Source organism: Monodelphis domestica, chromosome 5 (genome assembly GCF_027887165.1).
Source record: "Monodelphis domestica isolate mMonDom1 chromosome 5, mMonDom1.pri, whole genome shotgun sequence".
NCBI lineage: Eukaryota > Metazoa > Chordata > Mammalia > Didelphimorphia > Didelphidae > Monodelphis > Monodelphis domestica.
This window is the reverse complement of record NC_077231.1, coordinates 204,485,447-204,509,850: the sequence shown is the minus strand read 5'-3', so window position 1 is coordinate 204,509,850 and position 24,404 is coordinate 204,485,447. Positions and strand designations below refer to the sequence as shown.

General features: G+C 41.8%; 1 protein-coding gene across 3 annotated transcripts in view; it reads left to right on the top strand.

The window, feature by feature from the left end:
- The window catches only part of PLXNA4 (plexin A4), a 690,148-nt gene that overhangs the window by 650,772 nt on the left and 14,972 nt on the right, over nucleotides 1–24,404 (top strand). For all 3 annotated transcript variants that reach the window (XM_056799707.1, XM_056799709.1, XM_056799708.1), the window contains 5 exons: nucleotides 1,151–1,254; nucleotides 2,712–2,811; nucleotides 4,619–4,809; nucleotides 6,017–6,186; nucleotides 14,039–14,251. In XM_056799707.1, the coding sequence (XP_056655685.1) occupies nucleotides 1,151–1,254; nucleotides 2,712–2,811; nucleotides 4,619–4,809; nucleotides 6,017–6,186; nucleotides 14,039–14,251 (778 nt within the window). The remainder of the gene's footprint in view (nucleotides 1–1,150; nucleotides 1,255–2,711; nucleotides 2,812–4,618; nucleotides 4,810–6,016; nucleotides 6,187–14,038; nucleotides 14,252–24,404) is intronic.

The window sequence follows — 24,404 nt, the reverse complement described above, 5'->3', positions numbered from 1 at the left end:
TGGTAGAAAAGAAGAAGAAGGTACTAACAGCTGAAAAGATCAGGAAAATATTCTTGTAGAATACTATGCTTGACTCCTATGAGCCCCAAAGAAAACCATGAGCTCTGTGAAAATGAGGTAAGGAAGAAATACTTTATAAAGATATAGAGGCAAAAGATGGAGTTTCATGCATGAGGAAAAGCAGGAATACCAGTATAGCCAAGCCAAAGTGTGTGTAGAACCTAGTCATGTTCAGTGAAGCACAAAGAAAATAAAGAATTAAGCAGGGAACATTTATTAAATACCTACCATAGGCCACCTACTGTCCTAAATATTGGGCATTCAAAGAAAAAATTCCCTGCCTTCAAGAAACTTATAATCAATGATTTTCTAAATTGCAGATAGACAGACAGACAGATAGATAGATAGATAGATAGATAGATAGATAGATAAAAAGATGGATAGATGAATGAATGGATAGATGAAAAAGTGGATAAATAGATCAATCAATAGATGAATAAATGCATAGACAGATGAACTAATAAATTGATGAACAAAGGGATAGATAGATAAATACACAGACAAATGGATGAATGGATAAATAGATGTCTGAAACAAAACTTTAAAAGCAGAATGTAAAATATAAGGCACAAGCTTGGTCCCAAAGATATGAGAAGACATTACCCCATATTTCTTTGCAAAAAAAGAGGTCCACAGATGTAGAACATTGGATGTAATATCAGATTTTTTTCAATATACTGATTGGTTTTTTAGAATTTCTTTTAAAAAATCATTTGTAACAATGTATGCTTGTATGGGAAGGGAGACAGAGGAAGATATAGGACATCCAAGGAATGTAAAAACAAAAGAGATCAATAAAAACCTATCATTTAAAAAAATAAATGTGTTTGAAGTCAGACTGGTAATTGATGCTAGAGCCAGAACTCAAGCCCATTTCTCCAAACTCTAAGTCAATGTCCTTTCCATCTGGTCCCCTAGCTATGACAGGAACTGTGAGGGATTAGGACATATGGATGCTTATGCCAACAGTGTTAGTGCTGTTCATATAACTGTCAGTAATGTGCTAGGGTTGGTGTGTGCATGTGAGTTCTCAGACTCTCAACATTATGTACCTCAGAAGCCCTTGAAACACTATGCTTCTCTTCAACAGAATGGCGACAAGGAAGTGGGGCTAGGATGATCCTACAAGATGAAGACATCACCACCAAGATTGAAAATGATTGGAAGAGACTAAACACATTGGCCCATTACCAGGTAAGGAAGAAGAGACTCTTTGGCACTACAGGCAGCGCATCAGTCTTGCAAGCTGAAGGTCCTGAGTTCGATCCTTGGAAGGAGGGTGTGATATACTGGGAAAAGGCTTCTGGAGACAAGAGTCACTCAACTTTGGATGGGGATTACCTCCCACCTGAAGTGGATGTTTATTGTCTGGCAAAGTGGGACCTTCCCTCAGGGGGAAATTTTCTCTTATGACAAGATCAAAACCCGGGGTTTCTACCTCCCAACTAAATAAACTGGGGATTTCTAGATTTCCATGTTGATACAATTGTCATGTCCAAGATACCTCACATATTAGATAGAACTTCTCCTGGTCTTGAGATGCAAACCCTTAATGCTAGTATTCTCTCTTAGTGCCTGTGAGGGTGTTCTGGCCAAAAACAAACAAACAAACAAAAAAGGCCAATGGGCCAAGAATTAGGCCCTGGATTTCCTGCAGAGCATGGACTGGGAGCCTGGAAAGAAGACAAAGGGTAGAAGTCAAAGGGTAGATTGGATCTGGCCATTTTTTGGCAAAAGTGATTATCCGTATTGAGGTATAGTGACAAAAGATGCTAGAGCAGGGTACTAATCTTAGATGGCATGAGAAGTGAGTGGCAAACTTAGTAGTCCTAGCTTAGCACTTTATCTTTTGTTTAAAATCCAGAGCTCTCTCTTAGAAAGGGTAAATCTCAGCAATTCCTAAACAAATCAAAAATTCTCTGAACAAATCAAAAATTCTGATTTCATTGGACATAGATTTAAAAGTGTGTCTGTGTGTGTGTGGGGGGGGGGAGCATTAGAGGCCTTGTAGTCCAATACATTCATTTTATAGTTGAGAAAACAAGTTCAGAAACTTTTAAACGACTTGCCCAAGGTCACACAGGTCCTCTGACTCCAAATCCAGCACATCATTCAGTATGTCAGAGGCATAAGGATCTTTGAGTCCATCTTGCTTAATCCTTAATTAAAGAGGCAGAAACAAACTCAAGACATACAGAAAGTAAGTAGCAGAGTCAGGACTCAGCCCAAATTTTCTAAGTCCAAAGTCTAGTGCTCTTTCCATGATGCCATATTGCTCCCAAAATCCATTGCAAGGGGATCTTTATCTGAATTTGAGAGAGGCAATAAGGTGGAATAGAAAAATAAGTGGTTTAGGGGTCTAAGGACCAGGATTCCAATCCCAGTTCTTCCATTTACCAACTGTGTGACCTTGGCAAGTCATAACCTCTCAGAGCCTCTGTTATGCCCTCATCTGTAAAATAAAGGGGATTGGACTAGAGGAGCCCCGAGGGCTTGACTTCACCCCTCCACAATGCAGTGCAAAAACAAGAAAAATGCACCTTCTTTAAAGTCCTTTCCAATTCTATTGCCTACGACCCCAGTCAACCCTGTGTCATGGAGTAGCCAAGGGACATTCTATGCCTGACTCATTGGAGACCTTTCCCCTCTAGGTACCAGATGGCTCTGTAGTGGCTTTAGTCTCCAAGCAAGTCACAGCCTATAATGCAGTGAATAACTCCACTGTCTCGAGGACATCAGCAAGCAAATACGGTAAGGGTTTGTCGTCCCAGGAGGTGAGACTGTTGCCCTGAGCAGGTGCTGTCATGAAGACAGCATGGCAGATCCAAGGTGTCCAGGACCAGAGGGCTCCAGCTGAGCCATTCAGCCTGACTCCTGAGAAACAAGAGCATAATTAGTGGGTGTAGCTCCGAACACTTACAGGGAGGCAGGCAAGAGAACTGGCAACGACTTCTATCCAGGACAGCATAGAGTAATCACGAGTGGAGCCAGACAAAGAGTGGAAATGTTAAAGAGGGGAGAGGGAGGAGTGATGGGAGGAAGAACAATGGGAGTTTGGAGCCCTCCACTTTTTGTTAAGGGATCCAAGCAATTCTTCTTAAGGCATTCGTGATCTAGGCAGAGATTCAGAACACACAGAGATTAAACTTGAGAAGTTTTAGGAAGCAATGAGTGAGAAAAATACAAAACCTACACAAGAATGGATCCGGAGAAAGAACGTTAGAGTTCAAAGACCTGGGTCTGAATCTTGGCTCAGCCATTTCCTGGCTATCTCATCTTAAGCAAGTCAGTCAGTCAGCCAACAAATACTTTTAAAGCTCTCCTTGCTGTTCAGTTCATCCAAGTTCTGCTCTTCATGACCCGGTGGCAGTTTTCTTAGCAAAAAATACTGAAGTGATTTGCCATTTCCTTCTTCAGTGGATTAAGGCAAATGGATGTTAAGGGACTTGTCTAGGGTCACATAGCTAGTTAGTGTCTGAGGCAGAATTTGAACACAGATCTTTCTGGCACCAGTCTATCCACTGAGCCACCATATATGCCAAGTTAAAAAACATTGGGGATACAAAGACCAACAAAAGCTTCCTGTTTGAATGGAGGAGACAAAATGAAAATAACTGCACAATAACTTAAGCCTCAGTAAGCCTTCATTTCCTAATCTGTCAAATAGGGCTAATTATACCATAAGTTTCCTCCCTCATGCCATGACCCTCCAACAATGCACTAATGCATAGGCAATGATGCCTTTGTGAAAGCATTTTGCCATGAAAAAGCAGGATCAAATGCAATTGTGGTGGTTGGCACTGTTGTTAAGGGCTAGGAAGGTACTGAATGAAGGTATAGAGTGAATAGGACCAAATAGTGCCAATCTAGGGAACCTAACAGTGAATTTTAAATCAGCCCTTGAAGTAGGTAAAGGACATGAGATGACTGAGAGAAAGATGGAAGGAAGGCTCTGAACAAACAGAGGTAATATTCAAGGCAGGTTTCTTAAGTGCTCTCTTTGTTTAAAGCTCCACAACAGGCCATGGCAGGCTCCACAGGGGGAAAAGGCTAGAGAAATAAGAAGGATCCCATCCTTGACCTCAAAGATTGGGACGTCATGGTGGCCCAGTGGGGAGAACGCTGGGCCTAGAGACAGGAAGATTCTTCTTCCTGGGTTCAAATCCAACCTCAGACACTTACTAGCTGTGTGACCCTGGGCAGGTCATTTAACCCTATTTGCTTCCATTTTCTTATCTTTAAAGACGAGCTAAAGAAGGCAATGGCAAACCATTCCAGTATCTTTGCCAAGAAAACCCCAAATGGGATCACCAAGGGTCGGATACAACTGAATGACAACCACAAAGGGGCAATAAGATGCACCAAAATAACAATGAAAAGGAATAAGGATGAACACAAAGATGCGGTGCCCAGGGCTATAAAAACTATAGCAGGTTATACCCCTAGGATTTCTAGCAGATTATCTGCAATAGCAGAGATGGCACACTAGAGTCACACATGATGAAACAGGAGAGGAGAAGCTGAGAAGCCTCACAAGTTTGGGGGTTTTTTTTGGCAGAAAATATGATCCGGTACACGGGGAGCCCCGACAGCCTCCGTTCCCGCACACCCATGATCACACCTGACCTGGAGAGTGGGGTCAAGATGTGGCACCTCGTGAAGAATCATGAGCACGGGGATCAAAAGGAGGGCGACCGGGGGAGCAAGATGGTGTCTGAAATCTACCTAACCCGGCTACTGGCCACCAAGGTATGGGAGCTGGGGTGCGACTGAGGTGGACAGAAGAGCATGTCTTCCGTCATGAGATCTCCATATGTCTGTATCTCTAGCCAAATACACACATGTACACACACGTATATCATATTTCCACAAATTATTCAGTTTTTCCCTAGAAGAGCAAATGATAAACAATCTGAGATGTCAGGTCCCTGTTAAGTGAAATTTTTTCCTCTTTGCTGTGACCCCAAGTAAGTCATTTCATGCCTATGAGCCTCAATTTACCCATTTGCAAGAAGGGGATAATAAAATCTAAAGGCCAGTGGTTTGGTGGAAAGAGTCTTGAATTTGGAGTCAGAAGGCCATGATTTTCCTACTATCTATGTGACCTCAAACAAATCACTTACCTGCCTTAGTCCTCACTGTCATGATCTCTAAAATGAAGAGTTTGGGTTAGATGATTTCTGAGGTCATTTCGGCTCTAAATCTATGACCATTTGATCCAATTTGCATCGCATCATTGGAAGTGAAGAATCTTGTAAAACTTGAAGTGTGATGGAAATGTGACTGTTATTCTTTTCGGTCTTGGCCTGGCTTTCCTAGTCATTGCCTGACTGAATCAAATTAATTCAGTTTCTTGGGAAACTTCAGGCCTCTACTTTGCCCATTCTTCACTCTTTCCCTCCTGAGACTGACTCTGTACTCCCTTGTTCAGCAGACCAGCTGGTTATATCATCGAATGAAAAAACAAAAAACAAAAACAAAATAAAAAACCCAACAATTATTCATTAGGAAGTGTGAATAATGCTCAAATTAAACCAGCAGATTGCATTTGTCTGTTCTGACCAAAGGAGTTGTTCATTAGCATTTGTGAGAAATACTTGAATAACACCCACCAAAGAGTGCTAAACCAATTCCATTGTTGGTCCAGGGAGATTCACTTATGTCCAGATTTAGTGTTCTAAAATCAGTCCAGATGCAGCCTGCCTGCAAAGACAGATCCCAGGGATATGATGCCCTGAGTCCTTAAAAGGGACAGGTAAAAAGAGACTTAAGAACATTCTCCATATGTGTCTATCCAATTTTGCTCCAATATCCCAGCATGCCTTCTCTCTCTATCTTTCTGTCTGTCTGTCTATCCACTCAATCTGGTTGTTAATTATTCCTCAGAGTTCCTGGATTTAATTGTGTTGACATTTGTTTTTCTTCCCTTCCCTTCTCTCCAACCTCATCCCAATAGGGAACTCTGCAGAAATTTGTGGATGATCTCTTTGAGACCATCTTCAGCACTGCTCACAGAGGATCTGCCCTGCCCCTTGCAATCAAGTACATGTTTGATTTCCTGGATGAACAGGCAGACAAGCATGGTATCCATGATCCCCATGTCAGGCACACTTGGAAGAGCAATTGGTAAGTGAACAGGAGAGCCAAGCAAAATTGCTCCCCTAACTGTGAGTCACAACCTCCAGAGTACCAGCTGGATGGGCTGGGGGCCAGCTCCACTGTCTTTATCTTCATGGGCAGGTCCACCTTTAAGAGAATCACTTGCTTCTCTCTCTCTCTCTCTCTCTCTCTCTCTCTCTCTCTCTCTCTCTCTCTCTCTCTCTCTCTCTCTGTCTGTCTCTGTCTTTCTCTCTGTCTCTGTCTGTCTCTCTCTCTCTTTCTCTCTCTCTCTCTCTTTCTCTGTCTATCTGTCTCCCCCTCTATTCTTTGCTCTCATATCATCTTTCTCAACTCCTTCCAATTGATTAGTCATTTATCCATTTCTTTATTCCCTGATGCATACCTGTAATAATCCTCTAATGTACACCCAAGAATCTGCTTTCTGTTCCCTCAAATCCTATCTTCAAAGAGAAGTTCACTAGAAAACTTAAAGTCTTTAAAGGCAGACTTAGTACTAACCAACACTATTTCTCTCTATTACCCTGCCTTCTCTTTCTCTAGAATACATGTCACCCCTCCCAGGGTCTGTGTACTATCTTTGTATCAGATTCAGACTGAGAGCATGTGACTGACTACATAATGCATACCATACAGTATTTACCATAAGGCTATTATAATTGAGGAAATGTTTAAGATGAAGAACAGAGATGGTGGATATTTGAAACTAGCTTAGGTAAACATAGTAAAATCTACTTCAAGTCTTCTTGAACATAATCTTTATTTGGTCTGTTTAGATTGGCTATCCCTAGAAGATGACTTCATGACCACATCATGGAGACTATGACGGGAGAAAATTTAAAGCAGGTGATAGTCTAAAATGCTTAGAGAATCAAGAAGAACTGAGAAAAGACCAATAGAAATGATACTTAGGAGGGCATTGGTGTCCTTCAAGAGGGCCATTTTAGTGTGATGAGGGTGCAGCAAGAAAATGGAGATAGACCAATTTTAAGAAGGTGGGCAGTGAAAAGGAAGATAGGGAAAATAAGGAAATCAGGATCAAACCAAACACTTCTCAAGGTAAAGAAAACTCAGTTTGTGTTTATAGACAGAGGAAAAGGATCGAATGGTGAACGAACGATTGAAGATGTAAATTGTCGGTACAGTATAAATATTTGTTAAATACATGAATGCTGCTAGACAAAGATGAATGACTAAGAGGCTGAGTTCCTAGAAGAGGTGGGAAAGTATGGGACTGAAGAAATAGGTGGCTAAATGGGTAGCATAGAAGGGAGAAATACATTGGGAAATGAAGGTGATATAAAAACAAAAAACTCGAATACCAAAAACCTCTAACAGACAAAATAGAGGTGATTGAGTTAAACATTAGAAAAAGAAGAGTAACATCTTTCTTTGACTAAAAGGATGAGAGCATGCTTGTAGAGAGAAATATGTTGAGGTAAAAAAAAAAAACCCAGGAATAGATGAAGGAACTTGAGTTGGGTAGACTCAGTATTCTCTGTAAAAGCAAAGGTGAGGTGATCACCTTGTTCCCCAACCCCCTCAATCCCTCCCTGCCCCCACAGTGAAAGATGGGAAGGGGTGGTTGGTGTGCCAGGGAAAAGTGGAGATGATTAGGAACAACTGCTATGGGACTCAATAAGAAACAAGAAAAGAATTGCCAAATGACAGTGGGGTGGGGGCAGCTGAGGCTATATATATCATGAGCTTGTAGTGATACAAGTCTGTCACAATCCCCTGATTTTCTATAGTAATGCTCTGACATCCAGGACATTGAGTGAAGAAAAAAAGATCAGAGTCAGTGATTTTTTGTAGTTCCAAATGAGTGCGAAGAGCAAGCCTAGAAGGGCTCAGACATGGAAAAGTTGATGATAAGGTGGTTGGAGAGAGGCAGTACTGAGTTCAATATCTCAACAGTGAGGAAGTGTCAATGCTAATAAGTAAGGAGATTCAAGATATGGCTACACTACTGAATCCTAAAGAAAGAGGTCTTCTGCCTTAAGGAAGGCTAAGAACTATGAAGTCAAACTGTGCAATGGGCACAACTTAATTTTTTTTTAAGTTTGTAAAGAGAAGGGCAGGAAATGGAGTAGCGAGGAAATTTCCAAGCTAGATGTTAAAGTCAAAAAGTGGAAGTGAGTCTAATAAGATGAGGAGGATATAATTATATGTCATTACACCACAAGTAAGAATCATTGGTGTAATGGTGGTAAATTAGTAGGTGGCAGGAACAGATGAAAAAGCAGAGGTTTGAGATAAATCTGGGGTTAAGACGAATCACAATCCCTGAGTCTCACAAGAAGGGTACTAGGAAAGCAAGATGGTATCTAAAATCTACCTAAATCATCTACTAGTAGCCACTTAGGGGTGACACTGAGATGGGCAGGTCATCAGTTCTCTCTGGTTGGTTGGTTGTCCTTTGTACACAAAGAGGACCAAAACCATATCATCATCCTGGTCCATGTACAGTGTGTCTGACTGTGGCTGATCAGAAGGCTCTACCACAGCTCAGGCACAAATAGGCCATATGCCTATTTGGGGTAGAAATGTCTAAATTTGTGCATCTTGTGTTTCTTTTGGGCTACTTCAATTCTGCTTTGCTCACAGAGCACAGCGCCTTCTTTGATGCAAGCCCACTACACTAGACAGTCCTGTGCTAGTGTCTCTCATTTGTCTCACAACCTCACAACCTTGTCTCAGAACAATTATAGTTCTTCAGAGAGACCTTTAGAGTGTCCTTTTGTCACTTCTTCTGACCTCCATGTGAGCACTTGCCTTGTGTGAATTCTCCATAAAATAGTCTTTTAGGCAAATGTGTTTGCAATTGAACAGCACCATTTGGAATTGTGCTCTCTGCAGCAGAATTGGAATGCTTGGCAGGTCAGATCAAGAAAGAACATCAGTGTTCAGGACCCTGTCTTGCCAGCTGATCTCTAGCATCTTTCTAAGACAATTCAAATGGAAGCAATTCCATTTTCTGGCATGGAGCTGGTAAACTGCCCAGGTGAGGCAACAATGAGGTGGACCTTCAGTTTGGTAGGCAGCCCAGGACCTCTTCTCCCACACTTTCTTTTGGAGACTTCTAGATGCTATCTTCTCTCTAAGAAAGGAAAGATATCAGAGAAGTTAGAGGCATTACAGGAGAAGACAGTGGAGCCCATGAGGTCATCTAGGAAATTCCAGGTTTAAGTTAAGGTAATCAGAGGAAAAATATGTTGAGAGTAAGTGGAGCTGATCCACAAATGAGCAGTGGTCCTATGAGGAACAGTAGAAATAATAAATTAAGGGGTGTACTTGAGAGAGTAAAGGGGGAAAGTATGACTGTTATATTGGGGATTTGGTGAAGGAGCAGCAAAAAAGGAGGGGTTTTGGTAGGAATACCAGGCATGGAAAATAGGAATAAGGATGGAAAATGTGAATAATAGGATTGGGAGAGACAGAGGAAGATGCACATTTGAGGCAGGGAAAGGGGGGAGCATTATTTCTAGAGTAAATTAAAAGATAGGAGTGAGATGTTTAGGTAAGAAAGAAACCAAAACACCCTCAAAACATGCAAAAATCCTCCCTACAAAGTACTGGAGAGACCCCCACATATATATGTGGGATCTTCTAAGTAAGTAGTAAGCTTGTACAAGTTCCTTGATCAAGGGATCCCAGTACCACCATAATCTCTCACTTTCATAGTGTTACTACATTAAGGCTGCATTCCTTCTTTTCTGCTCATATGTAGTTTTGTAGTAGTTGGCACAGTCCTCATAGAATCCCTTAAAGATTTCTCTAAAACCTGTGGCAGAACCTTTTGAAACTTGGATTTCTGGTTTATTTCCTTCCTGGAGGCCCTTTATAGATCTGATGTTTTCCTGGGTCTTTCTATTGGCATGGCTATGCCTAACTCATCCTAGGCTGCCATTCCCCTCCAACCATGGCTCTCCTTAGAGATCTGAAGATCTGTAAGATTAATGCATGCTCTGTTGAGTTCTAAGAAACAATGAATCATAGTATAGGGAGATCTGACCTTGGAGTCAAGAAGATTTGGGTTCCTATATTTTTTAAAAATCCTTACTTTCAGTTCTAGTAACCACTCTAAGGTAGAAGGGCAAGGGCTAGGCAAATGAGGTTAAGTGACTTACCCAGGATCACAGAGCTAAGAAATGTCCAAGGCCAGATTTGCACCCAGATCCTCCCAACTCCAGGTCCGGTGCTCTGTCCACTGAGCAAGATAGTTGCCCCTAAGTCACTTAACCTCTAACTGGTCTCAGGCAGCTCTCCAGGACCATCAATTACAAGAGAAGGGACCCAGTCTTCCTGGAAAGTATGAGGGAGTTTTCTTGTCTGGAAGTTCCCTTTATCAGTGAAATCACAACCTTAGTCCCTCTGTCTGCTGAGCTCTAGGCCTGAGTAAAGAGGTTTATAACCCAAATGGCATAGTATAAATGTGATTTTTTTTCTTATTACAATCACCTCTTCTTTACCGCTGCTCTGCAAGCTTTTTTAGACCTTCCTTTACTGAAATCCATTTAAATTTCACCTGCAAAAATGTCTCCCTAAAACCAAAAATCAGTGCAAATCAGTGTTCAATTCAATTCCATAAAACAAATATTTATTAAGGGTTTGATGTGTGCCTAACACTGTGCTAAGAGCTAGGAAATAAAAGACAAAAATTAAACACTCCTCACCCTCAGGGGCATTCTACTGGGATTCTATTCTGTCTCTGACAGAGGCACCAAGGGACACACTGAGGGGACAGTATGACTGCTCCACCTAACCCCAACATCAGAGGGAAGGCATAACCCAACTGAGTTTGCCTAGTTTACATAAGTAGCCTGTTTTGGATCACATCTAAAATTCAACTCAGCATTGCCTGAATTCAGAAAATTCTAGATTTAAATTTCAAATTTATAATCAAGAGTGACTTTGGGCTAGTCACTCACCCCTGAACATCCTAGGCAACTCTCTTTAGACTCTCAGTAGCAGAGCATTGGCAGAGCTTCAGGTGCAGAGGCAATTTCCTCACCAGGAACTTACCATTCCTATCAAGTCATAGGTCTGGACCACACCAATGAATCCATCATCCAAAACTTCATCTAAGCTTCTTGGAATCTATTCATCTTTTCATCCTATACTTGTTGTTAGCATAAGCCCACTGTTAGCCACACTTCAATAGATGTGACAAGGAGCGTTTCTGATTATACTGCAGTCTTTGGGAAAATGAGAATTTCCCACAAAGAAAAATAGCAATAGTCCAGAGTGAGGCCCCAGAGAGTACCCAGGGTGACTCCCCAGCCCCCAGCTATCCAGGGTGAAATTGTTTGGGTTACCTATTCAAAAAGGCCCTTCCTGTCTCAGATTACTCATTGTCCTGGACTGAAGGGTGGAGGAGAGGGGTACAAGGAGGGGAGAACAGTCTGGGAATTATGAGGTCTGCATATTGACAGGCTTAATTTCCTCTGATTGAAAAGAGATTGTTTTTTCATTCCTCTCCCAACCCTATAACGCCCTCCCTCACCCTATTCCCCCTTTCACATCCCCCTACCTTTTCTCTTTTAAATAAACCTCCTGCTCATTTAGTCTGAGTGGCTGCAATCAGCCAGAGATTAGTGCCTCCACTAATGTTAATAATATGCTAATGTTTCATTAGGCAGGAGCCTCTGGTGCTAGGTGCCTCCCTTGTTTGATTTGTCTGTCAGCAAAACTGGCTTAAAAAGAAGGAATATCACCACCGTGTCCTACATACAAATACCAATGACCACTCATCCACCAGTGACCAATAGTCAAATGCCAGAGTCCTCCTCATTTTTCAGAGGTGCTTTGAGAACTATTTCCTCTCTGTCCACTAGAAGAAATGGAAAGAAAAGAAATTTTATTCATTGGGATTCCAAAGCCATCCTCATTCACCAATCCAGCTGCCATCTTCTTTCATAATAAGATAAACTCAGTGCCTGACCCATAGTAGGCTTACTTGATAAATACTGGTTGATTTGGCTGGATAAGAAGGATGGAGATGGCTTCATGAGGAGTAATCAAGGCCAAAGTTCTCAATGATCTATCTGACACCCAACTGTAACTGAAGCTTAGAGATATTTTCCATATTTCACCACCATTTCATGGTTCACCAGGCCCACCGTTATTTCCAATTCCAGACTTTTCCTCTCCCAATAGGATGGCTGCTCAGAATGAGTATATTTAAATGCCACAATGCCCAGGCCCCCAGTGACAAAATATTTAGAACCCTAGGCATGGAATTTTACAGTTGGAAGAGACCTCGGACAGGCTTGTTGATTGACTCATAATCCTATGTCGTCGTTGTTTTTATCTAACTTTCCCGGCATTTGTAAGTGTTGTGATACGTGTGTGGAGTGTTGTATGGGCTGCTGAGAGATACAAAAGGATGGAGCCATATTGCAGTTGCTGAGTTGAATTGAATTCACTGAGTTTAAAACCAAGCACATAAAAAGCACTGGAGCTATTACCAACAGTGAGAATAACAACATGGACAACAAGGCAAAGGGGGAAAAAGTCCAAAACTGGCATAGAGTCCTGCTGGGGATACAATGAATTCTCCTAGCCCTAAAGCCTCAGTCTTTTTATCATCCATCAGTGGCTGCCCTACAGCACTGAAGGAAGTAACTTTACTGTGGCAGGGGAGGATGGCAAGAGAGAGAAAAGCAGGTGGAGAGTTGCATATGTTGCTACTCTGGTTCTCTCCCCTCTACCTTAGAAGGCCAGCAGGCAGATCAAAAAGGGTCCAACATTCAGTAATCAGAGGGAGAGCTTCCTCAAGGTGCCTTCTTTAGCAACCAGAACTGCCTTGTCTGTCTTGACGCAATCAAAATGTCTTCCCAAGAGCCATTTGGATCTTTTAGAAAAAAATTCAATCATGCGTGGAAATTTAGTTGTACTGCATATAGCGAAGCATCACACTGGCTTCTCTGGGGAGTTTGTCTAGCTCTCATTCAGGAAACACATTTATTAAGCACTTAGAGAATGTAACCTCTCTTTTGGTAAAGAATATGACTGTCAAGGTCACCTAAGGAAGGGACATTGGATGAGATGCCAGAGCATGAAGCCCAGGTCCCTTGCAAAAGAATTGGCTCATTGTCCTTCCTATTAGACAGCCTTGGAGAGGAGGGAGAGCTATAAACAGCTTCATAACCCTATTCTCTTCCTCTGTCCATATAAAAGCACCCTCCCCCAATAGCTCAGTTCCCTTTTTCCTGAGGATGAATAGTTCAGCATTTAAATGCTTACCATGGGCAAAATTTTAGGGATAAAGAAAAGCAAAAATAGTGCCTGCCCTCAAAGAACTTATGCACTAATGGGGGGGGGGGAAGAGCAAGGAATAACATTTATAACTAAATAGATTTATACTATTTATTTATCTGTAAATTATATATGTACAAATATATTGCATATATTTATCTCTATATATATTTATACATACTATATAGCATTTATACTCTAAATAGATACATCCAGGATAAATATAGAGTAGGTACAAGGTAACCTTAGAGAGGAAGGCACTAGCAGCTAAGGAACACAGTAAAGGCTTACTGCAGAAGATGGGACTCAAACTGGCTCTTGAAAGACATCAAAGATTCTAAGAGTTGGAAATGGGGAAGAGAGGAACCTTCCAGGCACAGGACTCAGCAGGTACCAAGACATGGAAATGAGATATAGAATGGGGTGTGTGTGTATGTGTGTGTGTGTGTGTGTGTGTGTGTGTGTGTGTGTGTGATGTGTGTGTGTGTGTCACAGCAAAGATCTAGAGGATCTACCACTTCTCAAACCCCACCATCTTGTTTGTTCTCCCATTCCTGTATTAACGATCATCTCTGTTCCCTTCCTTCTTCTCTCCTCACAGCTTGCCTTTGAGGTTCTGGGTCAATATGATCAAGAACCCCCAGTTTGTATTTGACATCCACAAGAACAGCATCACTGATGCCTGCCTCTCTGTGGTGGCTCAAACCTTCATGGACTCCTGCTCCACGTCCGAGCACCGCTTGGGCAAGGACTCCCCATCAAACAAATTGCTCTATGCCAAGGACATCCCCAGCTACAAGAACTGGGTAGAGAGGTGAGTTTGGGGGGTGGAAAGATCAAAGTCAGGATGCTTCTTTAGGAATGTTCAGTGTCACTAGATCAGGGATATCTGTGACTGTCAAGGTCACCTAAAGAAGGGACATTGGATGAGATGCTAGAACATGAACCCCAGGCTCCTTGCAAAAGAATTTGCTCAACTACAAACTGGTAGCTGGAATTTCTATAGTACTTTAAAGTTTGCAAAGTATTTTAGGAATATCATCTCATTTGATCCTCACAATGACACTGAGGGAATCAGTACTATCATTACTCCCGTTTTATAGATGAGGAAACTAAGGCTGAGAGTAGCTAAGTGACTTGTCCAGGATCACACAGCTAATAAGTATCTGTGGCCAGATCTGCTCCATGTGGATTGGGAGGCTTCAGGTGAGGAACCCTTTCCCACAAATAATTTGAGACCTTCACCCCCAGATCTATAAGAAGTTGTGTGCTCATTTCATTAGACTTTGGGATAGTTTTCTGAAACACTTTCAACAAATCCTTGGGTTGAATCATAATAATAGCAATATATTATAGAACATCAAAGCACTGGCATCTATGTTGAGTCTTTTTTTTCAGTAGTACCATACTTTGTAGGGATCCATCCATACTCTAGCCCTCAACCCCTCTTAGTGACATCTATGAAACAGCCATCCAGGGTTAAAATACTGCCTCTCCTGCTTCATCCCCACCCCACCCCCATCTGCCATGGGTTTGGAGATAGTACAAGGCCAAAATCTTATGAAAACGAATCCCTGGACCTTAGACTTAAGACGAGTCTTTGCCAAACATCTGATAAAACTTACCCTCATCAATTTAACCCTTGCAACAACTCTCTGAAATAGTGCTGGACCAGGGCTAGAGCTAGCTTGTTTGTGCCTTGGGCAAACTTCACAAAATGTGCCTTCCCATCTACTTCTAAAGACAGATTTCTTTGCCAGGGCAGAATGCTGAGATTGAGAACCTGAGACAATAAAGAGACTGATATAACACAACTGGGCAGGAGAAAGGTGAGCCTGTCATGACTAGGGAGAAAAAAAGACCAGCTTCTTCTGTCTTGAGAACATGTGGCAATGATGTCCAAGTTCTCTGTATTTTGACATCCTGGAGCACACCTGTATTCAAACTCTGACCTTGGCTGTTCTCTGGGTTGAATATTGGGAAATATATGAATAGGGAAGCTAAGGGACTTGCCCAAGGTCACAAAGCTACTACATTGCAGAGGTCAGATTCAGATTCTCCCAATTACTAGTTCATTGTTGTTAGTTGAGACTTTTTTCTTCTATTCTTTGAATTTTTGCTCTCCTTCCTTTTTTCTAGGGAGCTCAAACCTCTAGTAGAACAGAATTCATTGAGGGGAATCTCAAATCTAACATTTTTTGTTTAAAAGCAAGTATGGTCTAGCTGTGTGATGTTGGGCAAGTCACTTTATCCCCATTTCTTAGCCCTTCTTTCTTGGAACCAATACACTGTATTGATTCTAAAACAAAAGGCAAAGATTAAAAAAAAGAAGAAGAAAAAGGAATGAATTCCAGTGATACAGTGGAAACAACTAAAATCAGAGAACCTAGTTTCAAACTCTTCTGCCATGTATTGTCTTGTTGACCACAAGGTCATTGAGTCGTCTTGGGCCTCAGTTGCCTCAAAATTAGAAGGTAGGACTAAATTAACTTGAAATTCCCTAAATCTATGGTCCTGTATACTAAAATGGAAAAGAAATATGTACCCTTTCCACCACCCTCCATCCCCCACCCCCAGCAAAGGCAATTCCTTTCTCCTTATATATTCCCACCACCCTCCATCCCCCACCCCCAGCAAAGGCAATTCCTTTCTCCTTATATATTCCTGGGAACTGGCTCCCAGTTTTACAAAAGGAAAAATAAGAGATATAGGGAAAGAGCAAAACTTGCTAATTGTTACTCCAAAAGCCAACAGCAAAACCAGTTTCCCCAAGGATGAAGGACCCACCTGAGTGGTACTGTTTTGCAAAGAAGAGTTTTATCTTTTCCCTCTTTTCTTCTTTCTCTTGCTATATTCACCACTATTCCTTCCCCTCTGATGTATATATAGTAACATTAAGTCAGAGAGTATTTTTTGCAGTCACTTCATTTGTCCCTTTTGTCTGATTGTATATGAGGCACCCTTAAAACTCTCAGCCCCCTTCACCCAGACAGTAGATTCATTCTCCAGCATGATCTGTTCCCTTGCTGGTGAAGAGATGTAGCAGTGGAGGTGGGCAGTATTGGGGACCTACACATACATGTCATGGCAGCAAAGCTTCCCAACACAAAGAAAGGAAAGAAGTGACGTGCAGCTTTGCTCACTGTCTGTCCTTCTTTCCTTCCATCCGTCCTTCCAGCTTTCCTTCTTCCTTTTCCTCTCTCATTCCATCCCTCCTTCCCTTCCTTCCTTCCTTCCTTCCTTCCTTCCTTCCTTCCTTCCTTCCTTCCTTCCTAGTTTTCTCCCTTCCCATTTTCCTTCCTTCTTTCCTCCCTCCCTCTCTCTTTCTTCTCTCTATCTCTGTCTATCTCTTTCTTTCTCCCCTTCAGTGATCTACCAGAGGATACAAACATTTAGGAAATATCTGCCTAAGGACCCTTCCCCCCAACACAGCCAGTTTATCAGAGGTGTCGCCATCACATGTGCCCACACTAGGCTAATGGCCTCCCTTCTGCTTGGTGTTAAATGAGATTTCTCTCACGCAGCTGCTTCAGGTCACGAGCAACTCTGGTCCACTTGGTTATTTTTAGGAGTGGTTTGACGGTTTCCATTTCTTATCCCACTAGTTTCTTAGCAACCAATGGGACTTGCTGGAATTCCACCTTTTCCTTTGCTTGAGGCCCCAAATCTTTTCTTGTTCCTCTGGGCACTTCTGGGGCTGCAGTATGGAGAGAGAATTGGAGACCACTAAGGAGAGAGGTGGTCATTCATTCCCCAGATGCATCCCTGCCATTTAGGAATAATGAATTCATTCAGCTTTCAGCTCCTAAAACTAGCTGGCGGTTTGACAAGTCTGTTTCAGGAAACTGAGACACAGGAGAGCATGGTTAGTTTAGACTCACACAGCAAGTGAAGCTGAAGACTAAAGCTCTAAATGACAACTTCTCAGTACCGTGAGTGTTGACCATACCCCTTAGCCCCTGGTAGCTGCTATATCAGAAATATCTGTCTAAAAAGTAACTAACTTCAGAATGTCCTTGGAAAAGTCACTACTTCCTGAGCCTCATTTTCTTCGTCCAAAAAATGAGGGGGTTGGACTGTTTGGTCCATCAGGTACCTTCAAGTCTAGATCTATGATCCTACGATACTGGAGAGTTGTCCACCATATCTGGACCATTATCCCTCCTCTATTCTGATTACTAATTTTCCTCACTTCCTTTAAGTTTCCACCTTCTTTAGAAAGTCTTCCCTTTCCCTCTTTTAATTATTCCCTAGTTGTCCTATAATAGTGTGCTTTGTATATATTTCTTTGCATGTTGTATCCCCTATTAGATTGTAAACCCATTGATGGCAGGGACTGTCTTTTGCCTCTTTTTATAATCTCAGAGTCTAGCACATAACAATAAATATTTATTGAGTGATTGATTAATAGCTAGCATTTTGCATTTATGTGCTGTACAAGTTTACTTGAGGAAAGATGGAAATTGAGTATATATGTACATGTGTGTGTATATATAGTGGTGGGTTTATGTTATGTTTTGCTCTTCTTTTCATGGTTGTTAATCAGGGTCTGTGACAGTCAAGAAATAGGGCTACCAGAGAGATTCTCCATTCTTACTCTCTCTTTGAAATGGGTAGAGAATGAACAGATTAAGGTGCCAGAACTTTCATCTCATCTCATCCATGCAGACCAGAGGCTAATGCACTGAAAGGCAACTGATTTTGCTCCTAGACACAATGAATTTAGTCTTCTAAAGGATCTTCCATCTGCCCATCTGTCCTGTGCCGGGTTGGTTTGTTTGTTTTGGTAGCTACCTGTTATGGTCCTACAGACCCCCTTCACCATCACTGCTGCTGAAGTTTTTAGATTCTTCCTTGTGTCCAAACCATTAAGAACTTCACTAACTCCAACCCTTCCCTCTTGCCTCTCTATCCCAATTCTTATCCTCCTTCTAGAAATATTATTTAGAATTCTAGATCTATGTGGCAGATTGTAAGGCAACTAGGAAATATAATGGATAGTGTTAGATTTGGAGTAAAAAAGACTTGAGTTTAAATCCAGCCTCAGACAATTATTACTGTTTCCCTATCTGTAAAATGGGGATAATATTAACACCTGTTTTCCAAGATTATTGTAAGCCTCAAATGATGCCTTATTATCTGTAAGATACTTCAAAAATGTTAAGTAAATCCTTATATCCCTGAAAACTGCTACTTTTCTGTGAATCTACTGAAGATAAATTAAGATAAAATAGGTAAAGTGCTATATAATTGTGAATTATTGTTATTATGAGAGAAAAAGAAAGAAAGAAAGAAAGAAAGAAAGAAAGAAAGAAAGAAAGAAAGAAAGAAAGAAAGAAAGAAAGAAAGAAAGAAAGAAAGAAAGAAAGAAAGAAAGAAAGAAAGAAAGAAAGAAAGAAAGAAAGAAAGAAAGAAAGAAAGGAAGGAAGGAAGGAAGGAAGGAAGGAAGGAAGGAAGGAAGGAAGGAAGGAAGGAAGGAAGGAAGGAAGGAAGGAAGGAAGGAAGGAAGGAAGGAAGGAAGAAAGAAAGAAAGAAAGAAAGAAAGAAAGAAAGAAAGAAAGAAAGAAAGAAAGAAAGAAAGAAAGAAAGAAAGAAAGAAAGAAAGAGTCTTAGAAAACTAGATAGAAAGCTGACTCTAGAGCCAGGAAGACCAAGGCTCAATCCCACCTTTGCCATCTACTGGGCAAATCACTTCATATCTCAATGTTTTAAGGCAACCTTCTAACAGGAGAGGTTACAGAGTTTCCCTGCATTGAGAAAAGAAGTTTCCTCATCCAGGAATTCTACCACAATAAAATTTCCTAGCCTATAAGGAAGCTGTTATCCTCTCTATTTCATACACAGAGAGTATTCATTCATTTCAGTCCTGTCTAAGATGACCCCATTTGGGGTTTTCCTGACAAAGATACTGGGGTAGTTTGCCATTTCCTTCTCTAACTCATTTTACAGATGAGGAAACAGAGGCAAACTGTTACCTGACTTGCCCATGGTCACACAGCTAGAGCCTGAGGCCAGATTTGAACTCCCAAAGATGTGTCTTCCTAACTCCAGGACTAGCATTTATCCACTGCACCAGCAAACTGCCCCAGGAAGTTCCCCAGTGTTACCCATAAATCCTAGTAACCAACTCTCAAAGGTCCACAGATGTCCAGAATGGCATTACAGTAGAAAGAATTTTGGGTCTCTAGCCAGAAGTCCTAGGCTCCAATCATACCTATAACCCTTACTGCCTGTGTGATCTTAGGTAATTTATTTGCTCTATCTGTGTCTCAGTTTCCTCATCTGTAAAACTGTTAGACTGGATGTCCTCTAAGATCTCTTCCAGTTTTAGCTCTGTGATCTTAAGATCATTGATTTGTAATTGGAGGGAACTAGAGAATCCAATTAGTCCATACACACTCCTCCTCCCATTTTATAGAGAAGAAAACACTCTAAGGGAGATTGTGACTTGCCCAAGATCACACAGATAGTAAGGGTCAGAAATGACTTTTGAACCCAGACCTGATATATTTCCCATTATGCCACACTGCCTTCCCAAAGGCTCATGTTGGGACTTTAAGTAATACAGAAGAAGCAGAGGATCAGGAAGTAGTGAGGGAAGAGAGGAAAGCTCCTACCCAAACCTAGCATAAGCAGACATCATCATTATGTAGAAATGGCAAAAGGAAGAGCTGGGTCACAGCAGAATCATCCAAGCAGATGCTACTGTGTTGGATAGGAAGGTCCAATCCCATCTGGTCTTTTTGTCTCCCAGAGTCTGCAAGGGAAAGTCTGGGAAGGATTGCCATCTTGCCCCACTCCTCCATCCTCAGGCCATGGGTGCATCCAGTTTAATCCCAATAGAAGCAGCCTTTCTGGGAACCAACTCATTGGCATGCAGGGATCTCACGGGAGGAAACTGGAGAAGAGGGGCTGGGTCTGACCTTTCCCTTCCTGGCTGCATAGCCAGCTGACTGAGAACACTTGTTTGAAGTTCATTAACAGGGCTTAATTGCATTCTTCACAATCAATAAGCTGTCTCTGTACAGGAGCCCAGCACAAAGGCCACCACAGCAAGAGCTGAAAAGGAGGCAATTGTGCACACAGCAGAGAGAGCTTCACAGTGGGGTTCCTTTATCAGGCTCAAGTGGTGCAGGCAAGGGTGTGGGAGATACCGGGGACAGCAGGAAGGGGACAGAAGATCAAGGTCAGAGCAGTTCTGCCCTGCAGGGAGCAGCAGAGGCACCTGAGAGGCAAGACGCCCAGGAACTGACTGACTAACATCCAGGGGCCTGAAACAGTCGGACTAGACAAAGAGGCTCTACCCCTTCCCCACCCATAACCCCTTCCAATTGTCCAGCTCAGTACAGCTTAGGGAGGCAATACAGTCCAGAGATTTACCTCAATTTCAGTTGTTGTCATTGTTCATTCATTTCAAGCATGTCTGATTCTCTGGGATCCCATTTGAGGTTTTCTTGGCAGAGATACTGAAATGGTTTACTATATCCTTCTTCAGCTCATTTGACAGATGAGGAAACTGAGGCCAACAGGATTAAGTGACTTGCCCAGGGTCACATTGCTAGTCAGTGTCTGAGGATGGATTTGAACTAGTGTGGAGTATGATAAAAATCATAATATCATAGAATTGAGAGCTGGAAGGAACCTTGAAGATCCTCCTGTCCAGTTCTCTCATTTATACACGAAGAAGTTCTGTGACTGGCAGAGCTAGATTTCAAGCCCACATCTCCTCACTCCCAATTCAGAGGCCCTTGGCCCTTACAAGTCCAAGGTCACAGGTTTTATGGCCATATGGACCAATCTCTTCCACAATCCCAGACAGAACCTTCAATCCTACTTTGAAACTCTCTTGGGAATGATGGAAGAGAGATTCTACATCACTTCATTCAAAGCCATTCTTGCACAAGAAAAACACTTCAAAACATGTTCCTATACAAAAGGTAGAAGAGCCCGCCTATGCCCCCTCGCCCCTCACAAAAAAGAAAAGATTTCTTTTTTTAAAGAGTATTTTTAGAGAAAAATAATTTGAGATTGTAATCATTCAGATAGGTCAGACCTTATGCAATAGATTAGAGAGACTACCCAGTTTTTCTTGTTTCATTTTTATAAGAAAAGGTAAATCATTCTAGTGTCTTGGTCTATCCCTCAGTACAATGGAAAGAATGAAATTTATTGTTCCTCAGATAAGATGTGAAGATAAATGAATCTCAAAAGAAGCATAGTATAAGGCCTAATGCATACCATATCATCTAAGGAGTATAATACTTTAAGATCAGGGATTCATTCTTTCTAAAAGAAACAAAGAATGATTCATTCTTTGTATGGTATTCTCACCAAGCACAATCTCTCACCCAAAGTAGACAGGGAATAAATTCTTGGTGATCAGTTGATTTAAACAGATTGTACTTCAAACTAAGCCAGATAGAGTCAAATTGGCTCCATGACCTTGTAAATTCTGCCAAGAGAGTAGCAATCAGCTTAGGGAACAGTGATCTAAGCAAAAGAGACCCAGATTTGAATCCTGGCTATACCACTTATCCTCATATCTACCTCTAAAGCCTTCTTCTTAATTCTAAACCCATCCACCTCTTACAATCTAGGACCAACATAGCCTAGAGATCTAAGGAGAAAAAAAAACTTTCACTACAGAGAAGCAGTATGACAAGCACTTGAGAAATTCTTATTAACTAATTGATTGATAAAAAAAGAATTAGATACTTGTGATCAAATTTTGCTTCTGATGCTCATTACCTATTACCTATGTGATAATGAGAAAATCACTTATTCTCTTTGGACCTCAGTTTCCTCATCAGAAAAACAATGGTGGGAATGGTGGGAATGGTGGAGACTGAATGGATTCTGAGTTCCCTGCCAATTCTAAATTGATAATCCTAGTCAATAAAAAGGTTAACAGTCAATAAAAAGGTTAACGAGGGGGCACTGTTGGTAGAGTGTTGAGCCTAGACTCAAGAAGGCTCACCTTGCTGAATTCAAATCTGGCTTCAACACTTTCTAGCTGTGTGACTGTAGACAAGTCACAAAATTTTGTTTATCCCAGTTCCTCACCTGTCAAATGAGCCGGAGAAGGAAATGGCAAACCATCCCAGTATTTCTACCAAGAAAACCCTAGAAAGGGTCAAATAGAGTTGAGCTGATCCACAATAAGGTCATAAAGGAAGGAAAACTGAGGGCTAAACTTGGAAACTTAAGACTCCAGCCTGACAAGGGATCATGGAGATGGAGTGTCCATATGCATGTGAGACCTGTATGAGAGTTGCAGGAGTAGGAAGCAGAAAAGAAGGGGAAATCTCTCTTTACAGTGATGCCCATGTCTTGTACCCCCTTACTATGGGGGTGGCAGCTTTGGGTCCCCTTCTCCATCATTCCCTGTATCCTTGGTCCCTATTCTAGATCCAGTGATGTATCCACAATATCAGTGTCCCGGCAACGGCAATAGCTCAGCACAGTGAGGCTGTCCCAGCTCTCACCTTCAATGAGAGTTCTACGGCAGTAAATTGAACTGTCATTTCACCAAAGGCACTTGAGTCTGATAGCTGGAGTGCCACTCAAGTGCCACCTCTGGCAGGCTGTCACCCAGCCCCAGGGTACTGATAGGAAAAAGAGAAGGGAAGAGAACAAGCTCGTACTGAATGGCTCCAAGGTCAGTGCCATGGGGAGAGACAGACCTGGTGCCTGACTGAAGAGGAGGAATGTATGCCCAGATCTCCAGTGACCATCTCACATTCAGGGAACTTCCAGGGCCTTACATGATCTCAAGCATCCTCACAGCTTCTAGGAAGTCAATATTCCTATCTTTTGAGGATACTAAGGGTTCAACTGAGATCCAGGCAAGTGATAAGGTGGTGATCCTATGTGTCCTGCATCCCAAGATGCCTTCTATCTCATGAATCCAAGAACCTGTTTAGAGACAGAAAAGTTCAAAAAGGAAATTGAACTCCTTTCTTAAATTTGAAATGGGAGGAGTCTTTCCAGGTCATTAATGGGATAGGAGCCCCCTTCTATAGGAGTTTCAGAGTAATCTGGGGATTCCTAATTGAACTGGAATTTATTACTAATTATAAACTAAACCACAGCTACAGCTTTCCCCTCAAGAAAGAAGGGAAGGCAGCTAGGTGGCTCAGTGGATAGTCAACCCTGGAGAAGGGAAGTTCTGGGTTCGAATTTGATCTCAGACACTTCCTACTTAACCCTGATTGCCTAGCCCTTACTGCTCTTATGCCTTAATACCTAGTATCAATTCTAAGAAAGAAGTTGTTGTTTTTTTAATGAGGAGAGAGTCTAGAAATATGTTGATGTCTTCAGAGATGGGAGGGAGAGATAATTCCAAGCCCATACTCAAAGCCTTCTCAGTTTGCTAGTATTTGTTAGAGCTAAAACTCTGATGGCATAGCCTCGGGGAGCTTGGGATAATTATTATCATGTATTAATAATAGTATGATCAATAATTAATAAAAAGTATTCTCCTAGTAATGGAGCAATGGAGAGAATCAACTGCAAATAACAGACCCAGCCCTTGTCCTCCTCCCTGAAGCCACTAAAAGATAGAGATCATATACTCTCCATCCATAACCTATAAATCATGCCTTTATGGTCATCTCCAGCAGTAATCTTTGGGTAGGAGGCAAGGACTCCTGCCTTCTACTCTTAACTCCCCAAATTGTTCCTTCTATTTTTCCACCAGGCTCATCACTGACTTTGATCTCCTTGAGTTGGGGCAGACAAGCTAGACATCTTGGGGGTCAGAGGGGAAGGAGACTGGGGGTAGAAGAGTGGGGACTGGATGTCTTTGGGGCACTGGGGCCTTACAGCTCCTCATTAGGCAACTACACAGCTTCCTCTGGTGGGGGGAGTTGGAGTTTGGTGCACAAAATGTCAAATTGCAGAAATTAAAAATGTAAATGCTGGCATCTAATTAACCAGTTGACAGCAGTGCACAGCTGCTAGTGACA